This window comes from Apodemus sylvaticus, chromosome 12, assembly GCF_947179515.1.
Source record: "Apodemus sylvaticus chromosome 12, mApoSyl1.1, whole genome shotgun sequence".
In the NCBI taxonomy this organism is placed as follows: Eukaryota; Metazoa; Chordata; class Mammalia; order Rodentia; family Muridae; genus Apodemus; species Apodemus sylvaticus.
In genome coordinates this window covers 69,528,337-69,556,042 of record NC_067483.1, presented here as the reverse complement: position 1 = coordinate 69,556,042, position 27,706 = coordinate 69,528,337, and the positions used below count along the sequence as shown (strand labels likewise).

Sequence of the window (27,706 nt, the reverse complement as noted above, 5' to 3'; positions counted from 1 at the left end):
AAGAAAACTGTTGTTATTCCCTAGTCACATAGCATATGTTCTGTACATGACTAGGTGCTCTGAATATTGTTATGAAAGTGAGCTACTTGGCAAACTCTCTACCATGGAGGTGAGATGGGTATGTAGGTAAGTAAATATGACCTCAGAGTAAGGACAGGAACATAATACAGCCCCGGAGGGTCTGTGCCACAGGCTGCAATGAGGAAGCAGGTGCACCATGACTCGGTTGATGAGGAGAGACACCGAAGCTCTCCTCCCTTCCTATCTCTCATCTCCCTCCCTCTCTCAAGTTCCACCGGTTCTAGTCCAGAGATTATCTAGCTTTTGAGCAAAAGCCAGATAGAGGAAGAGGGGGAGTAGGGAGAAAAAAGGGAAGATTAAGAGGGCTAATCACCTAATCACCATCATTTATATTCACATTGTCCCCTCTTAGGGCCCCTGTGGGTCTTGTCCTATCTAAACTCTCTGTTCTAAAGTCTATTGCTTTTATCCACTTCCCCATTCTTCCATTCGTCCCGCCTACTAGTGTCTTGAAGACTTTTGATGAGAAAAACTCTTTCCTCCCACTTGGTGCTACCTTCTTCTCCATTTTCCATCTTCACCTCCATTTCCTTCATTCTCTTCTATGTAGGGCTCAACTGTGTTGTGTCTCAAAACCTATCACCCTGTGCCCTTCCTGGGATCTTTTTTTTTTTTTTTTTGATTCCTGCAACTCCTATTTTACCAACCCCACTTCTTAAAGGAAGCAGATAATTTGCAACAAAAATTAAACAAGGTTTAATTACACGTCAGCATGGATTAGACACACCATCCTGGAGACCGTTTCAAGAGCTCATACGGAAAAGATCGAAATGCCTTCCCTCTATTGCCTCTTTGTTCTCAGAAACTTATGTTTATTTGTCTTCTTTCTTTTTTAGGATTGGCATTGGCTATTATTATTCCTGCTTTACATTTGGTGAAACCAAAAGCAGGAGAAGCCTTCCTAAATGCCAGTCTGCTCAGGCACAAAAGCACAGCTTCAGTTTAGTGAGGACCAAGTCTGTACTCTCCTCCAGGTCATCCTCAAAGTGCACAGAAACCAAAGCAATCTCCAAGTCCCACCCCAAGCCATTCCCCATCACGACCATTTGTTTGAGCTGATTTTTAATGCAAAATGACAATGAGCTTATCTCTCAGCCCCTTTAAGAGAATTTAAAATAACTTTAAAAAAAACAAAACACCGTTTCCTAAGTGACAGGCAGGTCCCCTTTGAATCCTCCCCTTCCTAATGATCCTCACCCTTCCTAATGCTGTGACCCTTTAATATAGTTCCTCATGTCGTAGTGACCCCCAACCATAAAATTATTTTCACTATTACTTCATGACTATAATTTTGAATTGTAATGTAAGTATCTGTATTTTTCAATGGTCTCGGCAACCCTTGTGAAAGGGTCATAAGATATCCCCCATAAAGAGGTGTGTCCCATAGGTTGCCCATAATGGTTTCTTTAAAACCATTGCTTTAAAGAAAAGCAATCTCTCATTCTGATTGCAGGCATGTTATTTTTTTGTCCACTATGGTGCTGAAGTACATACAAATAGAAAATAAACTTATTTTGCATTTCTGCAAGCATTCAAATACTTTATACTTATTGTTAGACATAAAAAAAAAACCAAAACCAAAAACAACAACCAAAATTACAGGTGGAATTCAAGCAAAGCAATACTCTCTGAAGTTTCTAACTTTAGCTGACCGGTTATTGTAATCATATGAGAGATGGTGTTCTTTTAGGGAACTGCGTTAGGTAACAAGGAGGATGGTAGTTTAGTTGCCTGGCATATGGTATTTCGACCTTGGCATCCCTGGCTACCCTGGCCTGGCAACCCCACCATCCTCCTGCTACTATTGGAATGAAACCTCAATCTGCCAGGGAACATAATCCACCAGGGGATAGTAGATAACCGAGGTTTTGATGTCTGCCTTGTACCTTTTCTCATCCACATAAATGAGTAGTAGTACTCGATCCAGTGCAAACACATGAACTGACACTGGACAGCAGTATTGAATCACATTAGCTGCCCCTCCCAATCCAGTAAGTACTTTATACAAGCTTTATATACCAAAGTAAAATTTACTCTAAATTGTCATAAGAATTTACAGATTGTGGAAATCAGGGATCATAGTTAAAGAAACACTGACTTAAATGTCTTTCTTTGCCTAAGGTTTGGAAGCACATCAGAATTTTTTAAGCCTAGCCTTAGACTAGGCAGCTACTTAAAGCATTGAATGGCTTAAGGGTGTCTCAAGCCACTGGTCCTACTTCTTTATCTTGTTATTAAAATCCTTGAAGTATTCAGTGCTTTAGTAGGTAGTGTTAGCATTTTGTCTAAGCTCTGCTCAACAGTTACCTGGCAACAGCCAGGTGTGCCTGACTATAAAAGGGGCTGCTCTCCCCCACCCACCCACTCTCTTTGCCTCTTGCTCTCCCTCTCTGTCCTCTCACACCTTCTCCCCTCTCTCCCTACTCCCTTCCCCTACTCTATCCAGGAGCTCATGGCCAACCTCAACTCCTCTACTCTATCTATCTATCTATCTATCTATCTATCTATCTATCTATCTATCTATCTATCTATCTATCTATATCTCCTGCCTTTCTCTGTCTCTACCCTCTCAACTCCCCTCTCCATGCCCTGAATAAACTCTATTCTATCCTATACCATCTTGTGGGTGGTCCCTCAGGGAGAAGGGATGCCTCAGCGTGGGCCCTTGGAGGCACCCCATTCCCCTACACCTTACTACACATCCACCAAACAGTCAATCTTTTTTTTTTTTTATTATTCGATATAATTTATTTACATTTCAAATAATTTCCCCTTTTCTAGCCCCCCCACTCCCCGAAAGTCCCGCAAGCCCCCTTCTCTTCCCCTGTCCTCCCACCCACCCCTTCCCACTTCCCCGTTCTGGTTTTGCTGAATACTGTTTCACTGAGTCTTTCCAGAACCAGGGGCCACTCCTCCTTTCTTCTTGTACCTCATTTGATGTGTGGATTATGTTTTGGGTATTCCAGTTTTCTAGGTTAATATCCACTTATTAGTGAGTGCATACCATGATTCACAGTCAATCTTTTTATAAAACAGAACATGTAGAAGGATTAAAGAACTCAAAGTCAGGATATAATCAGTATCAGGAAATACTAGTTATTGGCAGGTGATTATCTAGAAGATATTCATACATGACTAGTAAGCACGGTTATAGGTGAAGCCAAGCTTGGAGACAGGGGGCCCAGGGAGTATCCTACAGCAGCATGAGGTGAAGCACCTACTACTGTTAGAGGTCCGCAGAAGAAAGAACACAGTCCCCACCCAGGCTACATCAGATCTGAGCACTTCAGGGTAAACAAAGTGTGAGAGGAAACCTCTGAGGATGAGCGAGGAGAACTCAGAACAACTCCAGCACCCGTCTATATGGAGAACTCAGAACAGCTCCAGCAGCGGTCTATATGGAGAACTCAGAACAACTCCAGCAGCCGTCTATATGGAGAACTCAGAACAGCTCCAGCAGCGGTTTATATGGAGAACTCAGAACAACTCCAGCACCGGTCTATATGGAGAACTCAGAACAACTCCAGCAGCCGTCTATATGGTACAGCTTTGAGGGCAGCAGAAAAGCTTACACTGCCCAGTCTGCATTGAGATTCCTGGGCACTGACCGTTATGTGTGCGAACATCTCTATCAGAAAAGGTTAACGAATCGCTAATGATGGAATTAGTATGTTGTATGCCTTTTAAGAGCTTGTCTCCAGGTCCTTTCCTTGATCTCTTCTAGGGGCAGGAGGCAGATGACGCTTATACAGCTTATGTTCCCATGCCCTCGGTATGGGTGTGGCTGTAACCAGGTCCATAGTTCTGGAGTTCTCCCATTCCCTCCTGGAATCACGACGCACACGTTTAGCTGAATTGCAGCGATGACGTAGCTGCTGTGCACACATCTGGCTTGACACTGTTCATGTCCAATATGTACTTACATCTGAATTTGGAGCTGACCTTCTGTCCCCGCCTCCTAGTTCAGTGGCCTGCAAGTGTACTGTCATAAATATGTTAAAAGATATTATATTTCTAAGTGTCAAGTCGATTTTTTTAAAGAGTTTTTATTTTTCTCCAAGCAAAGGGAAATTAAAAGAGAGTCCCTAAGTGTGCCGCTTACCCCAAGGACTTACTGACCTCATCTCCTTCCTGAGACATGAGTTCACACACAGAAGAGGACTTGCTGAGCTAAGTGACTTGGGGATTCACACAGCTGGGGTCACTAGAAGCCATGGGTCATTCCTTCTTTGTCCTATCCCTCACGAGGACCCTATCCCTCACGAGGACCCTATCCCTCACAAGGACCCTATCCCTCACGAGGACCCGCTTCCCGTGTACTTGGGCCTCAGAGGTGGAGGATTGATTGGCCCACCTGAGCATGGATGGGAGGCAGAGAGAAGTAGCTCCTCCCCAGGAAGGTAGTTTTGCTCTTCTGCTTATACCCCTGCCTTTCTTCTGTCCTTTCCTGAGTTTCAATTTGGAGTGTAAGTGCGCGCGCGCGCGCGCGCGCACACACACACACACACTGTGTGTGTGTGTTTCATTCCCCTCACCCCCCAAAGCAGTAGGTAGGCTAACAGTCACTATTAGGGTTAACAAAGGAGAAGCATCCTGGTTCTTACCCCCACCCCCACCTCCACCCCCACCCCCAATGCTTCAAAGCCTGTTCTTTGTGGAAACATGCTTGACCCAGTAACAATGCACAGTGGACCATCTGTCTTAGAACAATCTGGTCAAATGTCCTCTAATGTACAAGGCTATGTCTCAGAAGGCACTTGCAGGGGTTCCTCTTACCCTGTTCATGAGTCTGACTCCCTGGGAGAAGGGCTCTTAACTACCTTTCCAGAGACAAAGGACGCAGGGCTGACTCAAGTCTGCCTTTTCCTCTGAGAAGACATCTCTTCAAATTATGTTACTATCAGCAGACCAGGAAGCAGACAAAGAACTAAACAGTTGGGCTGCAGCCACAAAACACTTAAAAAGCCTTGGCTAATTTGGTTGACTATCCCCCCACCCTCCCTTTTCTTCTTAGTGTTGCCCCCTCCCCCTTTTTAGTGTTTTTATGCTGAAATGATAGAGGAGAAAGGGAAACGGGAAGCTTTGATGTTTGTTTGTAACTTGCTGACAAATGATGGAGGAAAATTTCAAACCATTCATCTGCTGAGCTCTGGGAATCGTCAGAAGATTTTTATTTGTACTATGCCTTCCTGACCCACATTTTCTCAGAGAAGTAAAAGAAAAAAAAATGTGCTGGATTTGTAAACAGAGCACTTTTATTAAGCTGCACTTTTACAAATGTATGGTACACTCAGCCAAAATAACACTTTTATTTAATACAAGTACCCAAAGGGCTGTGCATGAAGAATGTGGTGTGGCTAATATGCACTCTGAGCTGCTACAGGGTAAGCATAATTCCAGCTCTTGTGGCCGCTTTTATACTCACATGTGATTTAACATACAGCCACAATAGTCAACATTGAAGAGTATTTGTCTTTGAGTTTTAATGTCAGGAATGTGAATCAAGTCATGTACTTTTCCTAGTAAGTCCATCACTATTCCAAACTTAAAAGTTTCTGTTTAAAAAAAAAATAGTAAATTGCCTTGCCTTAGAACACAGAAAGAAATGAAAAAAATGTAACCAGCAAGCATCTGAAACATGCTCATTTAAAAGGCTTGCAGCATATGGAGTCATGATGTCTAAAAACTACTTTCCTTCCCAGTAACTGAAAACAAAGACAAAGCACTAAGCTTGGTCCTTAAGCTTGGCTTTAGAAAGTTAACTTACAAGGTTCACTGCTGCTGTGGATAGCCTGGCGCTTACAGATGTGCCAGCAGCTGGGCGTCTCTCCCTTCCTTATTCGTAAGCGTTGCCTTTCGTTTTCTTGCATAGCTGGGCAAGTGCTATCCCTCTCGCTCATACCTTGGATTTCAGATCTCAAATCCAATAAGCATGCAACGACTCTCAGTGCAAAGTTTCAGAAATTAAAGACTGTGTGAGCATATGGTACACATACATGTTAGCACGGGAGCCATGTAAGTTGTTGTTACTTGTGGAGAGTTCCTGATGAACGTGACTGTTCTGCTAAAGCACAAATATAGAAATTGACTAGATATTGCTAGTGTATCTTCAGAATGCTTTCTTGCTAACTAGAACCTTCTCCAGTTACTTCAAATAGAAACAAATTATTAAGTGAATAAATTGCTCTGTAGACAACTATAAAGAGGAAAAATTATAGAGGCTAGTTTGAATTTCCAGGAAAGGGTCCCTGCAGTGAAGTCTGGAAGTGAGGCTCCACCAGCTTCAAGGTAATGTGTCAGAATGGCCTGATGGACTTCTTGGAGGGAGTAAATAGTGAGGCAGATTCTGAACCAGGAGCAAAGCACTCCAGCTAGGGTGGGAGGTGACAAGAACCACTGGTTTTCTTTGCCTTCCCAATGGAGATATGCCATGGTCAGTTCCATCCTAGAGTCCAGGTAAGTACAGTCATGGCCCCAATGGTCCCAAAGCTGATAGACCAGACACTGGCATTTCCTAGGAGACCCATTCATTTTTCATAGCTACTTTCTTTAGCATCAGAGAATAAATCTAAAGAAGTATATTCCGCAGCCCACTGGTTGACAGATGTTCCTTGCCATTCAAAGTGTAGTTCTGATTAAAACAAGTAATTAAAATCCATATAAAAAGACAAGAAGTTTATAGTGTGCACTTCATACTTGTACATCTCTATAATTGCAAAGTCTTCAATAGCAATAAACACCAGATTCTGGTTTTCAACAGCATGTGAAACCAGCATTTTGGTATTCTCAATATTTTTATAGCCTCCTTTTCTTCCTTTGGTACTTCAAGTGTTTTATAAGTCGGTCATTACTTCTGAGTCTTTATTCTGGACTAAGCACTGAGTTAGCCCTGAGGGGACTACTTGTTGTTCAACCAGCAAGTGTTTGGTGAATATCCGCTACTTCACCAACAACAACAAACACCAACAAATAAAGAACTCTCTCCCCCAGCTCACAAATGGCACAGCAGCAACGCTAGAGAAATGGAGGAGGACAGGTGGCAATGACAGCAGTGATAGTAGGCTTTGCTCCTCCCCACATGAGTTTATGTCATACTTAACGGAAGAATGTTCACACACTTAGAAGGAGCACTTGGATACTTAGAGAATAAGACAGAGATACAGAATAATATAGTAGAGACCAAGAATGCTAGTGCTGCTAAGAGGTCAGACTTAGACACAAGGAGTCCTGGAAGCAGCTGAGGAAGGAAGGCCTGGCAGCAGCCTGCTTTCTCCTTCCTCAACAGCACTTCTTGCCTTTATGAGGTCTTAGCAAGTACACCAAAGTGACCAATCAGATCCACAGGGTGTAACATGGGTAGCTTGAATTTGAGGGCCCAGTGAATTGTCTCTGGAGTTCTGGCCGGGATAGGTGGTGATGGATTTAGATAGTCAGAGGTTAGGGCCAGCTCCGTAGAGCTGGAAGATCTGAAGTGTGGAAGATCTGAAGGCAAGAGTCAAGCAAGTTCCTAGAATCTAAAGGACAGGGGAGGAACTCTGCTCCTACCACCTGGAGAAGGAAGACTGGCAGGAAGTGTACAGAAATCTAGGTGATGTCATATTCTAGACACATCCATGAGACCATCTAAAAGCCAACATCAGAGTAGCCAGATGAATATAAAGGATGACTCTCTTCATGACACCAGTTCTGCCAAAGTCAGGGCTACTTCACTTTTAAACCAATTAATATGATGGACATCGATGATGAAACCTTTTTCTTGCTTGGACTCCACCCGTGAAATGAGGAAAGGACACCTATAATATTGTTAGAAAAACTGTAAATCAAGTCTGAACTCAATAGGATAATGTTTTGTCAGACTTTGGAGTCAAATGGAAGCTGAGAGTGACAATTAGGGAAATAAAATCCTACTGGAAAAAAAATTGTGTCAGGGGTTCAACCTTTTGACAAAGCAAGAGGATGTTGTCATTTACAAGGGTGTTGGACTACATTCCTGGCTATCCTGGGATATATCCAGTCCATAGCTACAGATTGAGCGCCCTTATTTGCAAAGACTCAAGAAGATATAATTGGATATATTATGCACAGAAAATGAAAACATTTCCTTTGAAGACATTATTGACTACCCTGTAAAGACCAGTCTTGGAGGTGGTGCAGCAGACAAGGTGAAGAGCTTCAATTCATTGTGACAAGCATACAATGTCCTTTTCAAGATGTGATGGATGATAGGAGAAAGGTGTGATGAATATGTGCACTTATGCATGACTCTGTGTAAGATTAAACCAGAAGGCTTGTCCTAACACCCATGACCCTGATACCCAGGATAATGTCACTTACATCTAGCTACAGTGCAACAAAGGAAAACTAAAACTTTATTAGAAAAAAATATTGATCAACATTATTATCCCCGGAGCAGCAAGTAATTTGATGTGCCTTGGTATCTCATGAGCTTCTAGAATTCTGGAAAATTATTCAGTTAGTTAGTTTTGGGATAAAGAATCTCTCAACTTGTGTAAGTCTGAGAGCTACTGGCCTGTTTTTGGACCAAGTGCTTGGTGGGACAACCACTTTGTTTTTGACTGGCACAGTACTAATACCTCTTCAGTCTGCACTCTCTGCTGGTGTTTGGCAGGGCCCTGTCATGGGAATGTCCCATTCATCATAAATGAAAGGTACAAAACTTAGAACAGATACATATCAGTTTCCCAAGAGGAGAAGACATTTAGTAAACTGGTTGTATATGGTGTGGCAAAGGTAGGGATGGTAACAAGTACACAGGGACAGTTGCTATGGGGATCTAAGAAAGGGATACGTGTACTAGAAACTTTTGTATTACTGGAGTACTGCTATTCTCAACAGCTTGAGATACTCTCCTTAAGTCTTGTTCAGGCTACCATATTGTTGTGATTTCATGGGCTCAGCATCCCCCTTGTCTAGAAGACTCTCTGGTCCTTTTGTTCCCACGTCTTTTGGGCCCCTCTTCTTGGTCTCTGAGCCTGGGATATAGGGATGCTATTGTAATGTACCAACTGGACCTGGGTACCCACAACCACTGATTTTCTCTGTTTTAGTCAGTTGTGGATCTCCGTAGTCACCTTCATCTGCTGCAAAATGAGAAGCTTAATCTGTGAATATAAAGATAAATATTTAGAATGCTGTTCAAAGACACTGATTTAGGAAAATGGCACTAGTGCATTCTCACCTAGGATTTGTCAGGGAACTGGTGTTTTTAAAGAGCAGATCCCTCAGGTCTTTTTGATTTTGCATTTTTATCAAGTGTATTTGGATTGTCACGTGAAGAAGTCATAAGACTTGGGTGAATCAAATTAGGTATATTGATCTAGATTGTTAAAACTTCATGTAATAAATTATATATGCCTAAAATACTGTGAAACCACTTAAAAAGCAATCTTTGAAGCACCACAAATATGTGTGAATATCACACACCTGGCTAAATGCATTTTAACTTAATGGTATAAGTAGATCAACCATGGTGAAACGTTATTTGTGATGTATCACCAAGAATCAAGTGTTCCTTAGGCAGCATCTGAACAGGCAGCCATGTGATGGCTGCTGAGAACAAATACAAAAGAAGTCCTTCTCCTTAAGCTTTATTGAGGGGCCTCAATATGAACCCCCAACATATGGATAGTCAAGATAGTCCATGACAACTGTGGGAAATGTGAGTGCTAAAGAAAGAAGCATGCAGCGTTCTGTCAACAGAATTAGCTTTGTGGGATGGAGGGAGGTCCTTGGCAGGCTCTTCAGTGCCTCAAGTACCCATTTCCTTTCAGGAAAGGAGGCATCACTAGCAAATCAAAGCAATGCGAACATGAACAAGGAAATAAACACAGCCTGTCAACCTAAACTTTGTATAGATTTAGTGGTCAGAAGCCATGCCAGCAAGGAATCTGCTCTTAGTCTTGATTACTTACCTCGTGTGATTGAGAAGCACTCGGATGATTAGGGAGGCATGCCTCTGGGTGTGTCTGTGAGGGTGTTTTCAGAGAGGGTTTACTAAGGGGAAGTGGGGAGACCTGCCCTGGATACAGCCTGGACATCAAATGAAACGAAGGGAGAAGGAAGAGGAATTGTGGGAGCAGCATGCCTTCTGGCTGTCACACTATGAGCTGTTGCATGTGAACGGCTCCCTACCATGATGTGCTGGCACAGCACCTCTGAAACCATGGACCCACATAAGACTTCTATTTAAATTATTTTTGGTCAGGTGTTTTGTCAAAGCAACAAGAAGCTAAAACCACACCTCATACCAGTTTTAAAAATGGATTTTTATTTAATTCTTAAATGTATATAACTGTCAAAAAATTAAGCACTTGCCTTTGTTAATCAACCTTCTAAAAATCAATTTGATGCTATTATATATATATATATATATATATATATATATATATATATATATATGTAATGGAATGTGTTTTGTTCAGTGCTTTGCTAGGCACTGGATAGGAATGAGAAAAAGATCAGTCTCTTCAGTCAATCTCCAGGAAGAGTTTTGTTGTCTTATGAGTAAAAAAAATAAAAAAATAAAAAAAATAAAAAATTCAAACTAAGGCCATTCAAATAATTTCCAAGTTATGAAACTTGGTTTGTATAAATGGCCAAGTAAATGCACATTTCCCCATATTCTTCATGATAGGAACTATTCTTCCACAAATCCAGTCCTCTGCTCACACCCACTATATGCCTATGCCCTTCTAGCGACCAACTAAATGGTGCTTTGCTACCTAGGGGCCACAACTGAGAACTTGACAAGCCCACAGATTCCAAGTTGAGGGATCACATAGTATAGGGATCGTCCTGTATCCCCACCTCTCTTCCCTGTCATTCCTCTGGTACTACTCATCTTTCCCTTGAACGCTGGGCCACTCTCTCTCATAAGAGCTACCCTTCTTTGGGCCTCTCCTATGTTTCCAAGAGCTTTTACCCAGTTACTGGGATAGAAAACTAGGTCTCCTATGCACCCATGCTCATTAAACAAATCATCTCTCTTATCCTGGATACCTCATACGAATAATGCTAGTGACTCTCCTGTGTTAAGAAAAGAAAACAAAGTACTGTTTAAGTATGAAAAAAGAATGGTGTCACCAACATGACAACAGTCCCAGAAGCTTCTAAAAACATGCAAGAAACTCCTTTAAGAATTGGCATTAAAATAAATCTCTAAAACTTTATATAGGTTTCCACTTTGAAATGTCTGCCCAAAATACCATTTAAATGATCAAGTTTTAAGTCCCTTTTACAGCAAAAGTATTCTTTTTTTTTATTCGATATAATTTATTTACATTTCAAATGATTTCCCTTTTCTAGCCCCCCCATTCCCCGAAAGTCCTGTAAGCCCCCTTCTCTTCCCCTGTCCTCCCACCCACCCCTTCCCACTTCCCCGTTCTGGTTTTGCCGAATACTGCTTCACTGAGTCTTTCCAGAACCAGGGACCGCTCCTCCTTTCTTCTTGTACCTCATTTGATGTGTGGATTATGTTTTGGGTATTCCAGTTTTCTAGGTTAATATCCACTTATTAGTGAGTGCATACCATGATTCACCTTTTGAGTCTGGGTTACCTCACTTAGTATGATATTCTCTAGCTCCATCCATTTGCCTAAGAATTTCATGAATTCATTGTTTCTAATGGCTGAATAGTACTCCATTGTGTAGATATACCACATTTTTTGCATCCACTCTTCTGTTGAGGGACACCTGGGTTCTTTCCAGCATCTGGCAATTATAAATAGGGCTGCTATGAACATAGTAGAACATGTATCCTTATTACATGGTGGAGAGTCTTCTGGGTATATGCCCAGGAGTGGTATAGCAGGATCTTCTGGAAGTGAGGTGCCCAGTTTTCGGAGGAACCGCCAGACTGATTTCCAGAGTGGTTGTACCAATTTGCAACCCCACCAGCAGTGGAGGAGTGTTCCTCTTTCTCCACACCCTCTCCAACACCTGCTGTCTCCTGAATTTTTAATCTTAGCCATTCTGACTGGTGTAAGATGAAATCTTAGGGTTGTTTTGATTTGCATTTCCCTAATGACTAATGAAGTTGAGCATTTTTTAAGATGCTTCTCCGCCATCCGAAGTTCTTCAGGTGAGAATTCTTTGTTTAACTCTGTACCCCATTTTTTAATGGGGTTGTTTGGTTTTCTGGAGTCTAACTTCTTGAGTTCTTTATATATATTGGATATTAGCCCTCTATCTGATGTAGGATTGGTGAAGATCTTTTCCCAATTTGTTGGTTGCCGATTTGTCCTCTTGATGGTGTCCTTTGCCTTACAGAAACTTTGTAATTTTATGAGGTCCCATTTGTCAATTCTTGCTCTTAGAGCATACGCTATTGGTGTTCTGTTCAGAAACTTTCTCCCTGTACCGATGTCCTCAAGGGTCTTCCCCAGTTTCTTTTCTATTAGCTTCAGAGTGTCTGGCTTTATGTGGAGGTCCTTGATCCATTTGGATTTGAGCTTAGTACAAGGAGACAAGGATGGATCAATTCGCAGCAAAAGTATTCTTTACTTCATTTTTCTTTGTATGGGAAGCCCAGTTGAATATCTCATATATGATATATGTGCTAAAAATGAATGGAATAAGTAAAACCTTTTATAGCCACTGAAACAGGAGAGAAGCAGAGGTAACAGTTATAAGTTAATGAAAGTTCACAGAGTAGGACTTGATGTGAACCATGGGTATGGTAGAAAGGAGTTGAAAGGGTGTGTAGTCTTGATGAAGGTGGATTTGGTCATAATGGAATTTGTTATTGTTTGTGGTCGTTAACGCAGGATCTTGCTGTGTCATTCCAGTTTTAATGGAACTCACGGTGTAGAGCTGGCTAATCTCAAATTCTCACAGACACTCCAATCTCTGCTTCCCAAATGGTGGGATTATGGATTGCACAGCTAAGGATGGAAATTTCTTAAAGAAAGGGAAGCAATCTTTTGATAAATTAGGATGGGGCCAAATTCTAGGTGTTTAACAATGTCACATTAGTGGATATTCCTCTATAAACAAAGGAAAGCTAATGAAAACAGAGTGCTTCTGAGATGCCAGAGACCTGGGACAGCATGGAAATGGTCAAATAGAAACAGTAAACAATGTTTGTGATGTGAGTTGTGTAGAAGAGAGCACACCAGAAAGGTGCCGAGCTTCATAAAGAACATGCCACATGGCAGAAACAAGCAACCAGAAAGGGAGACTGCTTGAGCAGACAGGAGTCAGGAAGGACAGGTTGAGCGCATGGGGCTCAGTGCTGTTAAAAGAAACTTCATGTGAGCCACATGTCATTTGTGTTTGTCCACAGCCATCTTCAAAAGAAAAGAAAAGAAGCAAGAGAAATTATGTTTAATAATACGCTGACATATTCATATCATTTCAACTTAATAGAAAGATATTGGTGAGATTATACAATTTTCATTTGTTAAAAGTACTAATGAGATGGTTTATTAGAGTTATTACAGGTGGACTGGAGACATAGTTCATTAGTGAAGAGTACTGGTTGCTCTTCCAGAGGACCCAGGTCTAGTTCCCAGCACCAGCAGGGTGGCTTACAACTGTTTATTACTACAGTTCCAGGGGATCTGATGGTCTTGGCTAGCCACCGTGGCATGCATGTGCTAGACAGACAGACATGAAGCCACAACACCCATACACATAAAAAAATTTAAAATAATCAGGCACCTAAGTAATTATTGTTCTCATTACTTGATACCAAAACATTGGAATCAGGTGTCTGCCTTGCATTCACACATATTCCAATTTATGTAGCTACATTTCAAGTGGTTTCATGGCGACCTGTAGTTGGTGGCTGTCAAATTGGATAGGGGTTAGGGTTATTAGAACTGACAGGTGGCATACCAAGTTTCTTAATTAAGATGCTGCTAAGTGTCACTACATTTTAGAAATTATAGTTCTACATATATCTCCCTTCCCTAGCCTTTTGTTTAAGCTATTTGAGATTCAAGATTTTTGCTGTTGTTGTTTTTGAACCACACTCCCTGAACTACCAAGGTTTTTCAGACATGCTCATGACAAAGTTTCATTACTTGGTGTTGCTGTTCTGTTTAGTTCTGTTTAGCTTACAATTCAGTTACCCAAGTCAGTCAGGAGAAACTGTCTTCTTTGTCAGTCTTAAACTGTGTGATTATGAAATAATCTAATACCATGTCCTTAAAACCCTTCGATCAATAAGCCGTTTAATTCTCCTTCTTCAGGAGTGAAGCCTGTACTTCCCCCACTTCCCTGTCTGCATCTGAATGTTCCCCCCCCCCACACACACACACAGAGTTTAAAAGCTGATGTAAACTTGCAGGATTGTCAGTCTTCCCTATATGCTGAAGAATGCAGTACAAAGCGGGGCCTGCTTCTATAGAACACAAGCCAAGGACATTGTGTTCCATCTTTACAATGAAATGCAGATTTCCTATTAAAAAGGCCAATCCATCATTTCAAAAGGTTGAATAGGATGGTGCATAAAAAAATAAAAAATAAAAACCCAGCTGCTTAAATTTAGGGCATTGAAAATCATCCAATTTAAAAAAAAATGTTCTCTGGGTCTCAAGCATTTTCATTTGATTATGTATTGGAGAGGGTTTATTCAATCTAGTCTGGCCTCTTAGAATTCTGCCCAAAAATAGTTTGACAAATGTTTTAAGGAAGTTGGACTCTGCCCTGATACCTCATTTACTTGAGTTATATATTTTGCTATTTAGCATACCCATGCATTTATGAATAAATTATTAATTTTACTCAGGAAATAGTGGACCGGGTTCACAGTGCTCTTCCCATGTGATTTTTTTTCCTCCTCCCCCACTGAGTCCCTTTTATTTTATTTTTTTTTTTCAATGCTTTGAAGGCTTTGTTTGCCAGGTCAGCCATTTTGTTTTCCAGCCAACCTCATCCAACTTTTGCAGCTCTTCTTTTTTCAAGGTCTTATTTTGTAGTTAAGTACAGTCTTTTTTCTTTTCTGGGGGGGGAGGGGCAGGCAACCCCAATGTACTCTGCTCATTTTTTTTTCAGTCACAGAAAATGGCAAGACCAGTGATATCCCCTGCAATCCAACACTGCACATGCTGTGTGCTCCTCAGCCATGAGCTCCCAAGCATCCCATATGCTATAGGAGCCGCCAAGTCTTTGGCAAACATGGGTGTGTGGGGCACAGCTCCCGTAGGCAACGACAGATAGATGCGTGTTAGAATTAGAGCTAGGAGCTAGAATTAGAGCGTGTGCTTCACTGCGCTGAGGTCTAGTCCTTCCTCATACAGAGAACTACTGTTTAACAAGTGCCAGGCTAAGGTAACCTGCTAATAGGTTTTTACTGGGCTTCCTGAACTGAGGATTTGCCTCTTGCCTGTTATATAGGTTGATAGGCATTTATACCTTGTCCCTGGGCCAGTCTTTAAAAGTGTTTCTGGTAACTTGTTGGCATTTGGTATGTTTTACCAATGTGGTTTGGTTATACTCATAAACCTTACCTTTCCAATACCCATATTCCTTATAAAGAATTGTCTGTTTTAAAAGAGAAGTTATGATAATTAATATCAATCAAATCCTAACAGGTTTTTCTTCTCCAGTGAGCTAAAGAGCTCACTGGAGCTTTTAAGAACTGTGTAGAAGGATCCTTTTGTGGACCTATACCTTTATCTTAGACCCAAATGAAGGAAAGGTTTTCTGTGCTTTATCTCAGTTTATGGGGCATTTCATACCAGGGTCCTTGTGCTTCCACACACTCCCCTGCCAATGCTGGCTATCAAAACTGCTTAGGCTGCAAATAAAACGTGAAATGAAATCCATCTGGCATTTCTCATTGAATTAGGACCAGAACATTTTTGTTAAATATTAACAGATGGCTAAATTCTTAATATCAAACTAACATTTCAAAACATCTAAGGGGACCCACATGAGGGGCAAGGAGAGAGGAGCATATGTTTTCTCCATCTGAGATTTTCCCTGTACACTCCCCTCCCCCACCCCACGTGTTGAGAGTCCCTGGACTCCCCTGTCTCAGATACCTTTGTATTCCTCGGGAGCTGGGGTAAAAGTAGTGTTTGACAGTATCAAGGTAATGTAATCAAGTGTTATTAAGTGATAGCTGGCTCGGATGGTGTGTTGCCATTGGTGTGATGTTCTATTAACATCTCCTCTCTCACCTCTGTATAACAGGAGAAAGAAAAGAAATACATGCTTCCCCTGGACAACCTGAAGGTCCGGGATGTGGAGAAGGGCTTCATGTCCAGCAAGCACGTCTTTGCACTCTTCAACACAGAACAAAGGTAAGACAGTGCAGCAGCTTTTGTGCTAAGAGTTTTTCTCTCACATTTTTAATTTTTTTTTTCCAGTCTGGATATCAGGTACCTCAGGCTAGACTGGAATTCATTTTGTAGCCAAGGCTGGCCTTGAACTCTTAATCCCTAGTGTTGGGATTACAGGCAAGGCCACTACACTGGCTTTCCTTAGACTTCATTTTATATTTTTAACATCCACCATGTGTTATGGCTTCAAACAACCTAACCCTAACCAAAACACAAGAGTCAGAAAGATCTTCAATTCCTGGTTTATTCCCTGATTTCACAGCAGGCACTAAAATCTTACCAAATCTTTTCTTAAAACTACATTTTATTACCTATGGCCCTCCATACCAGGGTTTACTGTTTACAAATTTGCCAGTCCTCACTTTTGGGGTGGGACTGGGGAGATTTGAACCAATCCCACAGAAGGTTAAAAGAGAGAAGGCTGTGGGTGACCATTTTGTAAGTTAGAAAGCACTGTCTCCAAGTTCTTCTGACTTTCTTAAGATCACACAGTGCAGACCTGGACCAGAGGTGGAGGCTGCACAGGGACATTGACTTTCTCCCCCTTCCTTGCATATTCCTTATGATACTTTTCTAATCTCTCCCTTCATTGCTGCTGGGAGCATCAGGGCTTGACTTAAGTGCCTACCACTGACCATCACCAGGAGCTGTGGTTGTTTCCTAAAACTAATCAGTGGAATTGAACAAATGACACATGGAATTGCACTATAGTCGACAAAATTAATGAAGGGAGGGTATCTTTATTTTTCTTCAATTGGAAACATTACAGGAAAAAAACTCTAATTTGTGTAAATTAACGAGAAGTGAGTCATCAGGTGGCAGGGTCTAATTTTAACCAGTGTTTCCAGGCTACATTGTATCTTGATTTAGCAATGAATGAAGTTACTTGATTAGGTTCAGTAAGGAGCCCAGGGTCAAACAGACAGTTAATCAAAACAGCAAAAGACTTCTTCCTACATTCCCAGTCAGTTGCTCAGAGTGACTCAGAATACAAAAATACTTGGAAAAACCACAAGAACAAACCATTTAAAGAATCAAGGGGAAAGAAAATTAAATAGTGCTCTACAATGAAATATTGAGATGGAATTTTCCCCGCTATGGAGAACTTAGTGTTATTTGAAAGTCCCTTGTGCAGAACAAAACAAAACAAAGCAAAACAACAACAAAATCCGAATCAACAAACACCACTGAAAATGATAACGAATAAAAAGACTTGTCAGAGCAGTCTCGGTCCGAGCTTAGTGCTGTTCTGGGTTCTTCTTGGGTCCTGAAGAATCTGAAGAACCCAAGGGTGTGCTCTGAGGGAATTCCATCATACTGGAAGTCCAACACCCCAAGCACTGTATTTGCCATCGTCTTTTGCTTTGGAATCCTGAGCTCTTTGGATAGTTTTTGTGCTCTGTGTCTGCCAGGACAGTGTCAATCATAAGCAGGCATCCTAATTCTGTTTCTGATTTCGAAGAGAACTACTTAAAAAGTCTTTGAAAAACACTTGCTATCCTTTAAGGAACAGATCATTCTTTGTGTTTCTCGGTACAGGGGATTCGGTGTACACTTTCAAAACAAGGCAAATGGATCAATTTTATCAATATCTCCATCTAGAAGAATATTTGATTATTCCCCCTATAATCTGCTTGTGTGGAGAAACACAGTTAAGTTTTCTAATGATGAGCCATCCTTGATCTCCTACTGTCAAGGTGTACCATGCATTCTTGGCTTAAAATTGCCAGTGTTTTATTGAAGTTTTGCAATTTCATAAGGAAGACTGAGCAAGAAATACTGTTTGTGTTCCACCACTGGAAGCTTCGGGAATCAAGGTTCTCACCCTCATACAATCATATGCCATTAAAATCTGGAATTAACCTGAAGGTGGATGTTTGATGGAAGTCACTGCTAAAATCTTCTGGATTTTATATCATCAGGATTTTATTCTGGAAGGTGTTTTTTTAAAAAATATTTTTATTAAGTCTTAGAGAATTTTATATTTAAGTGTTCTGTGTATTTTGATCATATTCCCCCTCATTCCCTCCCCCAGCCTCTCCTGATCTATCCCCTACCTCCCCACGTCCTACCAACATTATATACATTTTTTAAAATAACCCGCCAAGTTTAATTTGGGCTGCTCCTATTCAAATGGGTATGGGGCTATCTGTTGGAGCATAGTCAACTTACTAGAGGTCACACTTACAAAAACACCTGGCTGTTCTTCCCCCCTTCTCCCAGAAGCCAACTATCAATAGCTCCTCTGTTGGGATGGGAGCTAAGGAACCACCACCACCATAAGGTATTTTTGGCAAGTGGATGGGTACCTCTGACTTCGTCTATTTACTCATTGTACATTGTAGAGATAGTCTATATTTTGTATTTTATTTGGATCAGTTTAGGTAAATTATACCTTTTCCAGCAAATTCTCAAATCCATTTATTTTAAAATAAATTAGCCCCAAGTATCTTATTGTTCTCTTATTTTTAACATCTCTGGTGTATCTGAGATTTGGCATCTTTTCTCTCTAATATTAAACCTCACCTCTTTTCGCTCCCTGATCACACTTGTCAGAGTTTTGAGTTATTTTCAAAGAAACAGCTCTTGACTTTCTTATTCTTTATTGTGTATATTTTTCTACTTCGATGGTCTCCTTTTTATTTCCTGCCATGTATCTTCCTGGTGTTTGTGTTGTCAGCCCTCATTCGTACGGGCAGTTCATCAGCTTTGCCCTTATTGTCTTCAGCTGCTTACCACAAATATCGGTTATGATAATTTAACCAGTCTTCGGTGGTTCTGTTGCTATGCCTGCTCTGTTTTTCCCTTCCCTTTGAGTTACTCCAAAATGTGTTTTATATTTTATAACTTATAGAATTTTATTGTTTTGTTGTTGTTTACTTCTAACTTAATTGTGTTGTGGTCCAAAAATGTGGTCTGGCACATTCTGAATTTTCTTAAGTATCCCACGAGTGTCTGTACATGTTATGGAGGTCTCTGGGTCACGCTTGTTGGTTGCATTATCTGGTCCCTGTTGTTACTATCTTGTTTTCATCTTGACTAATTCAAACACTCAACAAGTACATTAGGCAGCCACTGTGTATCCTGTTCCTCTAAGCTTTAAAATACAATCGTGAATGAAACAGACAGAAAAGCTCTGAAGGCAGAGTCATTCCAGAGAGAGATTTGACCAGGGAAACTTAAAAGTTACAAACAGCTACACTTTGCCCTCTTTGTTGTGATTTGAATAGTTTAGCAAGTCTTTCAATTGTCATTTTATGTGTTTTGAGGATAACCCATGCTTATATTCATTAAAAGATAGAGCTCTTAGGGTGGGTAGAAGTACACATTGCTTTTGCAGCCAACACCCACATCAGGCTGCTCACAACTGCCTGTACCTTCAGCTCTGGGGATCTGGCATCTTATTCTACCCTCCATGGGCACTGCAGTCACGTGTACAAATTCACACCCAGAGATATGCATATGCACATTCACATAATTAAAATAAAAACAAGATCTTAACAAACACACTTAGAATGCCTAGTGATTTTAAGGAATGGTTTTTTTTATAGTCTTTATTTCTCATAATGGTCTTTTTTTCTTAGGATTTGCTCTGTTTGATGTCAGTATAGAATATCTTCTGGTTAATTCTTTCTCGGTGTGCCTTTCACTTCCTTTTAGTAGCATGTATCCCGATTTCTTTAAGTATAAAATAAAGTATGTATGTATGTATTTTACATGAATACACCGTAGCTATATTCAGACACACCAGAAGAGGGCATCAAATCCCATCACAGATGGTTATGGGCCACCATGTGGTTGCTGGGAATTGAACTCAGAACCTCTGGAAGAGCAGTCAGTGCTCTCACTGACCTATCTCTCCAGCCCCATAATCGTTAGGGGCAGGGACTTAGTGATTTTAGCCCATTTATATTTTGTAATCATTGCTGAGTTACTTGAATTTAATTTGAGTATCATTTTTAGTCTTCACTGTGTCTTGCTATATAATGCGCCCCACTTCCTGACCTCTTGGTTTACTTTTCCCAGGTTTGGTAATTATACACCATATTTATTCTATTTTACATTCTTAATACTCTGACATTCTATTCATTTTAAAGTTGTAAGTTAGTCTTTTTATCCTCTTTCTAAAATAACCTGAGACATTTTGATTCCAATATGCATCTTCTGATTTCCACATTGTTAGGCCAGGATTTGAATTCCGCCTTAATTCCTCCACTACTTTAATCAATAAAATAAGCCACAAATGTAAACGTGACAAGTGCTTAGATTACCAAGCTACTTGTTCGCCTTTCTTCTTGCATTAAGCCTATGTTTTGTTTCCGTTTCCATGTTCTTCCGGTGGAAGCACAACCTGAAGAAATCCTATCTGTAGCTGCTACTTAGTTAAAATCCTCAGGTTGGTATTTACTTTCCTTAAAATGTTTAATTTTTGACCTCATTTTTTGAGTAGAGCTTTCACCCGATAGTAAACTACAAATTGATCATCATTCTATCAGATAGAAGGATAGCATCTATCCCATTGTGTTGAAGGTCCTTCCCCTCCAGGATGTGTTTCACTTCGGCTCTGGAGAGTCTTACTGTCAACCCATTTTAAAGCCAATCTATTTTCTTACCAGTTCTTTAAAGATCTCTTTTATCTTTGGTATTCTGAAATTTAAGTAGAATTTGTCTGTTTGAATGTATGTTGCTTTGTGTTTCCTCTTTGGGATCTATGGTTCTTAATTCTGAGAGCTCATAGCTTTCCAGATATCTGAGACTTTACATTCTTTTGTCTCTTTTCTTCCCCTTCTTGTTTCTCTTTATAAATCTCATCTAGATACATGCTAGAGAATTTTGTCTCTCCTTGTCCCCATATATTGAACCCTCCCTTCATAGGCTGCATATTGTTCTGTGTCTTCTTGTAACTTGCCAGTTTCCATACTTTGTTAGGGGACTAGTTTGTTTCAATTTATCCTTTGCTAAGGATGTGGCCTTTGGAGGGTGCTGGTTCTCACTTAAGTTTTAAGATACTGTTTCCCATCCTTTTGAGGACACTGACCACCAAGCCTTTGTATTTCTAAAATGGATGTCATCCAATGGAAAAGCAGAAAAAGAGATGTTTTCCTTTTTGTAGGGTAGGTACTAGGGAGATGTTAGTGGGTTATTTTTTTCTTTTTGCATTTTGGAAAGAGCCTAGATTTAATAATGTCTTTAAGTTTTAGATGTCTTATAGGAAAGAGATCTTAGACCTTGCAGCCAGTCACTTCAGTTGAAATGATGAAATTTTCATTGACATGAAATTATAGGAACATAAAGCTGTGTCCTGACTTCCACAGGGTTAAGGTCTGTCGTAACAGGGAAGACCAGTCTGAACTGCAAGCTACACACAGACCAATAGGAAAGATGACTGGTCCCTCATTCTCTTATGTCCTACATTTCTATTATGTTACCCTTTTCAGAGTGATCTTTAAGCAGTTCTTCACTGTCAGACATGTCTGTATTGGTACTCTAAATGAAATAGGGGATGTGATTATGTTTTGATAGCATTTGCATATAGCAATTGAGTGTTCTATAGATCCATTTCCCACTGACAAATTAAAAAAATAAAAAACAGGAAGAAAATATAGTCTAGTTAAGAGACAATATAGTGCAAATGGGCTCCAGTGTTTCTGGTCACATTTAACAAGAGTAAATGGCAGTGTGTCCTCCACTCTAGCACTTACACAGCAGTGCTGGAACACAGGATGGACCCAAAATCAACACCATCAGCATAGAAGTCATGGATCACACCCTTAATGGGTCTAGAGGAAACAGAAAAAGACTGTCCCAAAGAGGAAGTATCAATTGGTGGGAAATGCCAACTAATTCCTTGACCACTTTTTCAGGATAGGGAGAAAGCTAAACTCAAAGGAAAGGGACGCACATATGACCAGACATAAACATTCCTCCATTGCTTCTATAAGGTTTGTGATTGACTTGGGCCTACCTTGTAAGCATCCAGGTTCTGATGCTCCAAATAAAGGAGAAGCCGTGCATTTATTGAAGTCATCTTCATAGATAACTCTTATCAACCACTCCTCGGTCATCGGTCCCAACTTGTCATGAAGCTGTGCTTTCTTCTGAAGCAAGACCTCATAGCAATGGAGGGGGGGGGGGAGTGTTCTTTTTCTGTCTTTAGATAGATACCTTGGCTAATTTGGGGAAAGGTCTTCTAAGCACCTCTCTTGTTTTTTATTCTTTTACCCTGTCATCCATGACAGCAGACCCACAGAAGTCTCAAGGTTAGGAGTCCCCTTGGAATGTCGAAGCTGGCCACAGAATAGGTGTGCTAAAATATTGAGACTTACTAGAGTTCCCTGGGGCTTTAGGGATAAGCTTGTTTGTCCTCTTTTCTTCCCCATTAGGCTAAAGATCTAAAATGCATATTAAGATGCTCTGTGATAAGGGAACCATACCCCAAGTTCAATGTATCCTTGCTGCTTCCAACACTGTTGTTTGAATGTTGACCGTGGGGGAATGAATTGGAATCCCATCAATGTCTTAACCAGACTTGTCCGTGAAGAAAAACAGTGAAAAGTTTTTATCTTCTTGTACGAGCTCTGCAGTTTGTTCTCGGGTCGTACACATTTCCATGGAATGCTTTTAGTCTCAGTTTTAAAGCCCTGTGTAGAGCTGACCCACCACCTTCCTGCTACAGAGTTCCTGAAAAACCGCTTTAGCCCTTGCTGTGTGTGTTGTGGTGTGATTGCTAGGAGCTCATTCACTTGCTATTTCAGCTTTCCACTATAAATTTTAAAACTGTTTCTCTGTGGTCCCACACCATCAGGTGTGTGGGAATGGATACCTTTAACATCCCTTTTTAAAAAGCCTCCAGTGTCCTAGTGAATTAATGTGATCTTTATGAGTCTGCTGAGCAGATTTTAGAGCCATTCTAAACAGGGCTCCAGTGCTAGGAGTTTTATAAATGGAAGGATTTGTTTCTGGTCACAGTGACTTCAGTGCTTGAGGAGAGCAAAACTGACACCCAGGCTGTTTTAATCTACCTAAGCTGCAGGTAAGAACACGCAGTTCCCAGCCACCCTGTGGCTCTTAGAAGCATGGTATCCCGCATACCTGGGCTCTAGACCCACCCAGTGCCTCACAGGGCTTTGCTCTCTCATTCACTGCCTTGCCATACATTACAAGTTAAATCTGAGTAAGAGGATTCCTGAGCTTCATTGTGACATGCACTAAATCGTGCATTGGAATGTCCCCCGGGTTTTATTCCATTTGATTTTGCTAGGAATGCCAGGCTTCCTCTCAGGGGGAGGAAGTGTGTCTGCATAGTGGCCTCACTGTGCTGGTCTTCAGCCTCCCCAGACAGGCCTTCAGCTTGAAGGTCACGCTAAGGCCCATTTGGTCCCAGGTATGTCAGCTTTGGTAGCCAGATGAGATCCATTTCTGTCTAAGGGGTTGGTAGGGCAGCTGCAGGGTATTTTCTGAACACTCCTTGGGGTTGTCAAGTTTTGTTTTCTTTTAAAATAAGGCATTCTTTCTTTGACGCTGCTTTGTAGCTCGAGTTCAGGGTATGGTTTGTTAATAACACCAAGTATTTCTATTCAATTCCCCCCACACACCCCCTTTTCCTATAGAAAGTGATTTTTTAGGATGTCTCGCTGTTCTACCTTGTCCCCAGCTTGTTGCTGACACTTAATAAATGTCAGAGAATGCTGTCCTGTGGTTAACCACATGCTCTTTAGGTGTTCTGAAAAGAAGAGGCCTTTATTCTCATTGTTGGATGGCATATTTTTCCACTTGTTAGTTGAAAATGAAATTGGGGTCAGATTTGCCCCATTTTATACCTCTATGGCTATGTTTCTATATTAAGCATGCTTCATGTTTAAGTTGCTTGTGAAAATGCTAAATTAAACAAATATGCTGGGCAAAAACTGATACCCAATGCCAGCCCTACAAGGTTGTGCACCACATGGACGTGGTTAAATGTCTGTTCAAAAGGAAGCAGGGACTCTTCTTCAAGTCAGGAGGGCAAATGCTCATGGTTACCGGAATCTCCAGAGGTCAACACAAATTCCTTCAGATCACGAAGTGAAATATCACATAGGAACCCAGTACAGTTATGCTTGTGTAAGGAACATAAATAACATACCTGGTGAACTATTTTTTATCCCACTGTTCTTGATACAATGCTTAAGGCATTGCTTTCTGCTTCACAGAGTGCTGTTCATTGTTTGTTCATGGAGTCAAGTTTCCTGAGTCACATGAAGATTCATTCTGTAGCCAGCCCAGAACCCCACACTGCGAAATGAGATGATAATGTTAGCAGCACCATACTTTTCCCATGAGGGTGGGTAGCTGGGCCATCCTTACAGAAGGGCTGTGTGTAATCCTCTTACCTAGGGGTATCTACTGGAAGAAACAGTAAATTAGTTTGAGAGTAGAAACTCTTTATAATTCTCAGTGTTATACAGAATACATGGGTTGTAAAGATCTATATAGTTCCTTGTACTCCTTCTCTAATTTCATGGCTTTTCCCAGGCTCAGAATAAGTACACACACACACACACACACACACACATATACACACACATACACACACACACACATATATATTATGTTTAAGTTGCTTGTAAAAATGCTAAATTAAACAAATATGCTGGTCAAAGAATGATACCCAATGCTAGCCCTAAAAGATTGTGTTCCACATGGATGTGGAAATATTTTAGTATATATATATATATATATATATATATACATACACATACATATGTGGAGAGAGAGAGAGAGAGAGAGAGAGAGAGAGAGAGAGAGAGCATGAGATCATTTGACCTCTGATGTTTCCTCCAGGAGAGAACACTAGTACACACCCTGGTAGTAGTCCGATGTCAGATGAATCCCTATAGGAAATATAAGCAATATGTTTAAGAGCTGGAGAGCCTGAGTAGATATTTTAGAATGTGGCACTGTTTTCTGATTTTAAGACAAATAACTCAATAAAGTAATTAAAATATTGTTATAGATTTTGCAATCACCTTCCCCTCTAGGTTACGCTCCATTGAATGGTTTATTACCTTATTGGTTTGATCCTAGAGCTTCGAACAATCCATGGCCATTTGGGAGTTCAAGACATGAAGGAATTAATGGGTGGGTGCTGTACAGCCCTCTCCTGTTATATGGAGAAGATACAAATGTTGCTACTTGTTAATAAAGAAGAATTCTGTAGGTCAAAAAGCCAGAACTCTAAAAGCCAGAACCTTAGACCCTAGTACACTGAAAATAGAAATGTTGCCTTATACTCTGATTATTAAGTATTATAGTTTGAAGACAAAGGTGACTAGTTCCTTTAAATGGAGAATTTAGGCATTTTCAGTTACATGTCATAGAACAGATGTTCAAGCCCAAACAAAATTCCAAGATGGTACCTTAAAAAAAAAATCCTCGCAGTGTAGAAGATGTATTATATATAAATTGTCTCAATCTTGTTCCTGTCATCTTACTGCAATTACTCAAAAATGTTCTGTAAATATTAACATCTAGATGATTAAATATAAAAATTCATCATTTAAATCTAACCCAGTACCAAAACTAAGGTTTTCTTTTCTTGTGCTCCCCTCCCCATGCCTGCTCCCGCCAGTGCTGGGGATTGAATCCAGAGCTCTGTACACATTAGGGAAATGGTCTACCACTGAGCGACCCTTCCAGCCCTGAGCTTTTCTTTTGTCTTTAGAATTTTTAAAGTTTTAGAAAATACACAAAAGGCAGACGTTTCCCTCTCTTATCCTAAGCTTTCCCTTCTGTTCTCTGCTGTGATGGTCGAGATCACACAAGGCAGGTTTTTTTTTTTTTTTTTTTTTTTTTTTTTTTTTTTTTTTTGCAGACTGTCAGGCTGTGGCTGTTGTGAGTGGTCACATTTTTATTCTGTCAACCCAGAAAGATGAATGCTATGTTTTCTTTTGGTGGGAGTTAGTATTGGTATGAATGGGAGTTTATAATGGTGTAAGCCATCACCCCTTCAAGCCGTGTACTTATTCAGCCCCACTCTCAACACCACTGAGGTCATGTGGACGCTGGCCCTGTGCATTATCATAGTTTCCCAGGTTTTGCTACTTCAAAAATTCCCTTTATGACTGTTTCTGGTTGTAAAACTGCATCACTAGCAAATTCTAGGTACAGCAGAGGTGGGAGGAAGAGGTTTCAAAGGGGAGCCACCAGAGAGACGAGAGAACCAAAATTAACTGCCCACTTGATATATTTGGTTCGCCAGCTACCCTAAGACAAAACTCAGATAGGCTCTGTTGTGATCTTTCAGCCAAGCCGGCAGCACCTGATTTCACAGCTAAGATGAGTCCCCACGAGAAGCTTCACAGTGGCTTGAGTGAAATATGCCCATGGCTTGAAGCAATCAGTTTAAATCCTTCTCTTACTGGTTTTTTAATTAAAACATGAAATAAAATAGGAATATGACCTTCTACTTGATAACTGTTTCTGCCTTTACTGGGTGGTGTGTGGGGGCTGGTGGTATAGTAAGTTTGTACTTTAGGACTTTCACAATGTCATCAGAATGCTTTGGAAGGATTCTTTGTGCCTGAGACACCTGTGAGTGGTCTCTATCTGTTTTCCTAGGGAATTAAGCATTGATTCCCTCAGCAGCCATTCCTGTTTCAAACAAAAGAATTGATAGAATCAGATCAGCAGTGTAGAATTGGTCTATTTCTCCCAAATACTTAGAATGGACTTGTTCCTTAATCTGCTGGAGCCCCAGTGGGCCTTGGGCCAGGGTCTGAGATACTGACCCACAGAGGGTTTTCTTCGGAAGGCCGTGGTAAGGAGTGAGCCCAACATGGCTGTGTGAAGTTCAAGAACAACAACAAACTACGTCCTTCACAGCAAGCTTGTTTTCCTTCTACAGTTTCAGACACACTGCCTTCTCCCCACCTCAACACCCACCCGCTCTGTCCCCAACACTGTGACTTGGGACTGGAGTGTGTCTCCAATTAAGAAACACTAAAACAAGCACCAGCCAATGTTTATTAATTATAGGGGAACATTTGCTACTTGTTCACACGCTACAGACCAGTATATGGATGGTTCTAAAATACAACCTTGACATGACCGATGTCTCTGGAAACTTCCATTGGCAGAATGTCCAGCAGAGAATGATTCTACCTTGAAAGAAATCGATACAGAAAGACCAGTCTTTATACATGTGACTATTCATGAATAACAACGGATTCCTAATATTTGTTAAAGATTTATCCATGCTGCTGCCTCTTCCTCCTCCGTTTCCTCCTCCTTTTCCTCCTCTTCTTCTTTTCCTTGAAAACCAATGAGTCATTCTA

The 27,706-nt window shown here is 40.8% G+C and overlaps 1 protein-coding gene across 4 annotated transcripts in view; it reads left to right on the top strand.

Moving 5' to 3' along the window:
- Window positions 1-27,706, top strand: part of Dnm3 (dynamin 3) — a 485,510-nt gene that overhangs the window by 338,049 nt on the left and 119,755 nt on the right. For all 4 annotated transcript variants that reach the window (XM_052200636.1, XM_052200637.1, XM_052200635.1 and 1 more), the window contains one exon: window positions 16,243-16,352. In XM_052200636.1, the coding sequence (XP_052056596.1) occupies window positions 16,243-16,352 (110 nt within the window). The remainder of the gene's footprint in view (window positions 1-16,242; window positions 16,353-27,706) is intronic.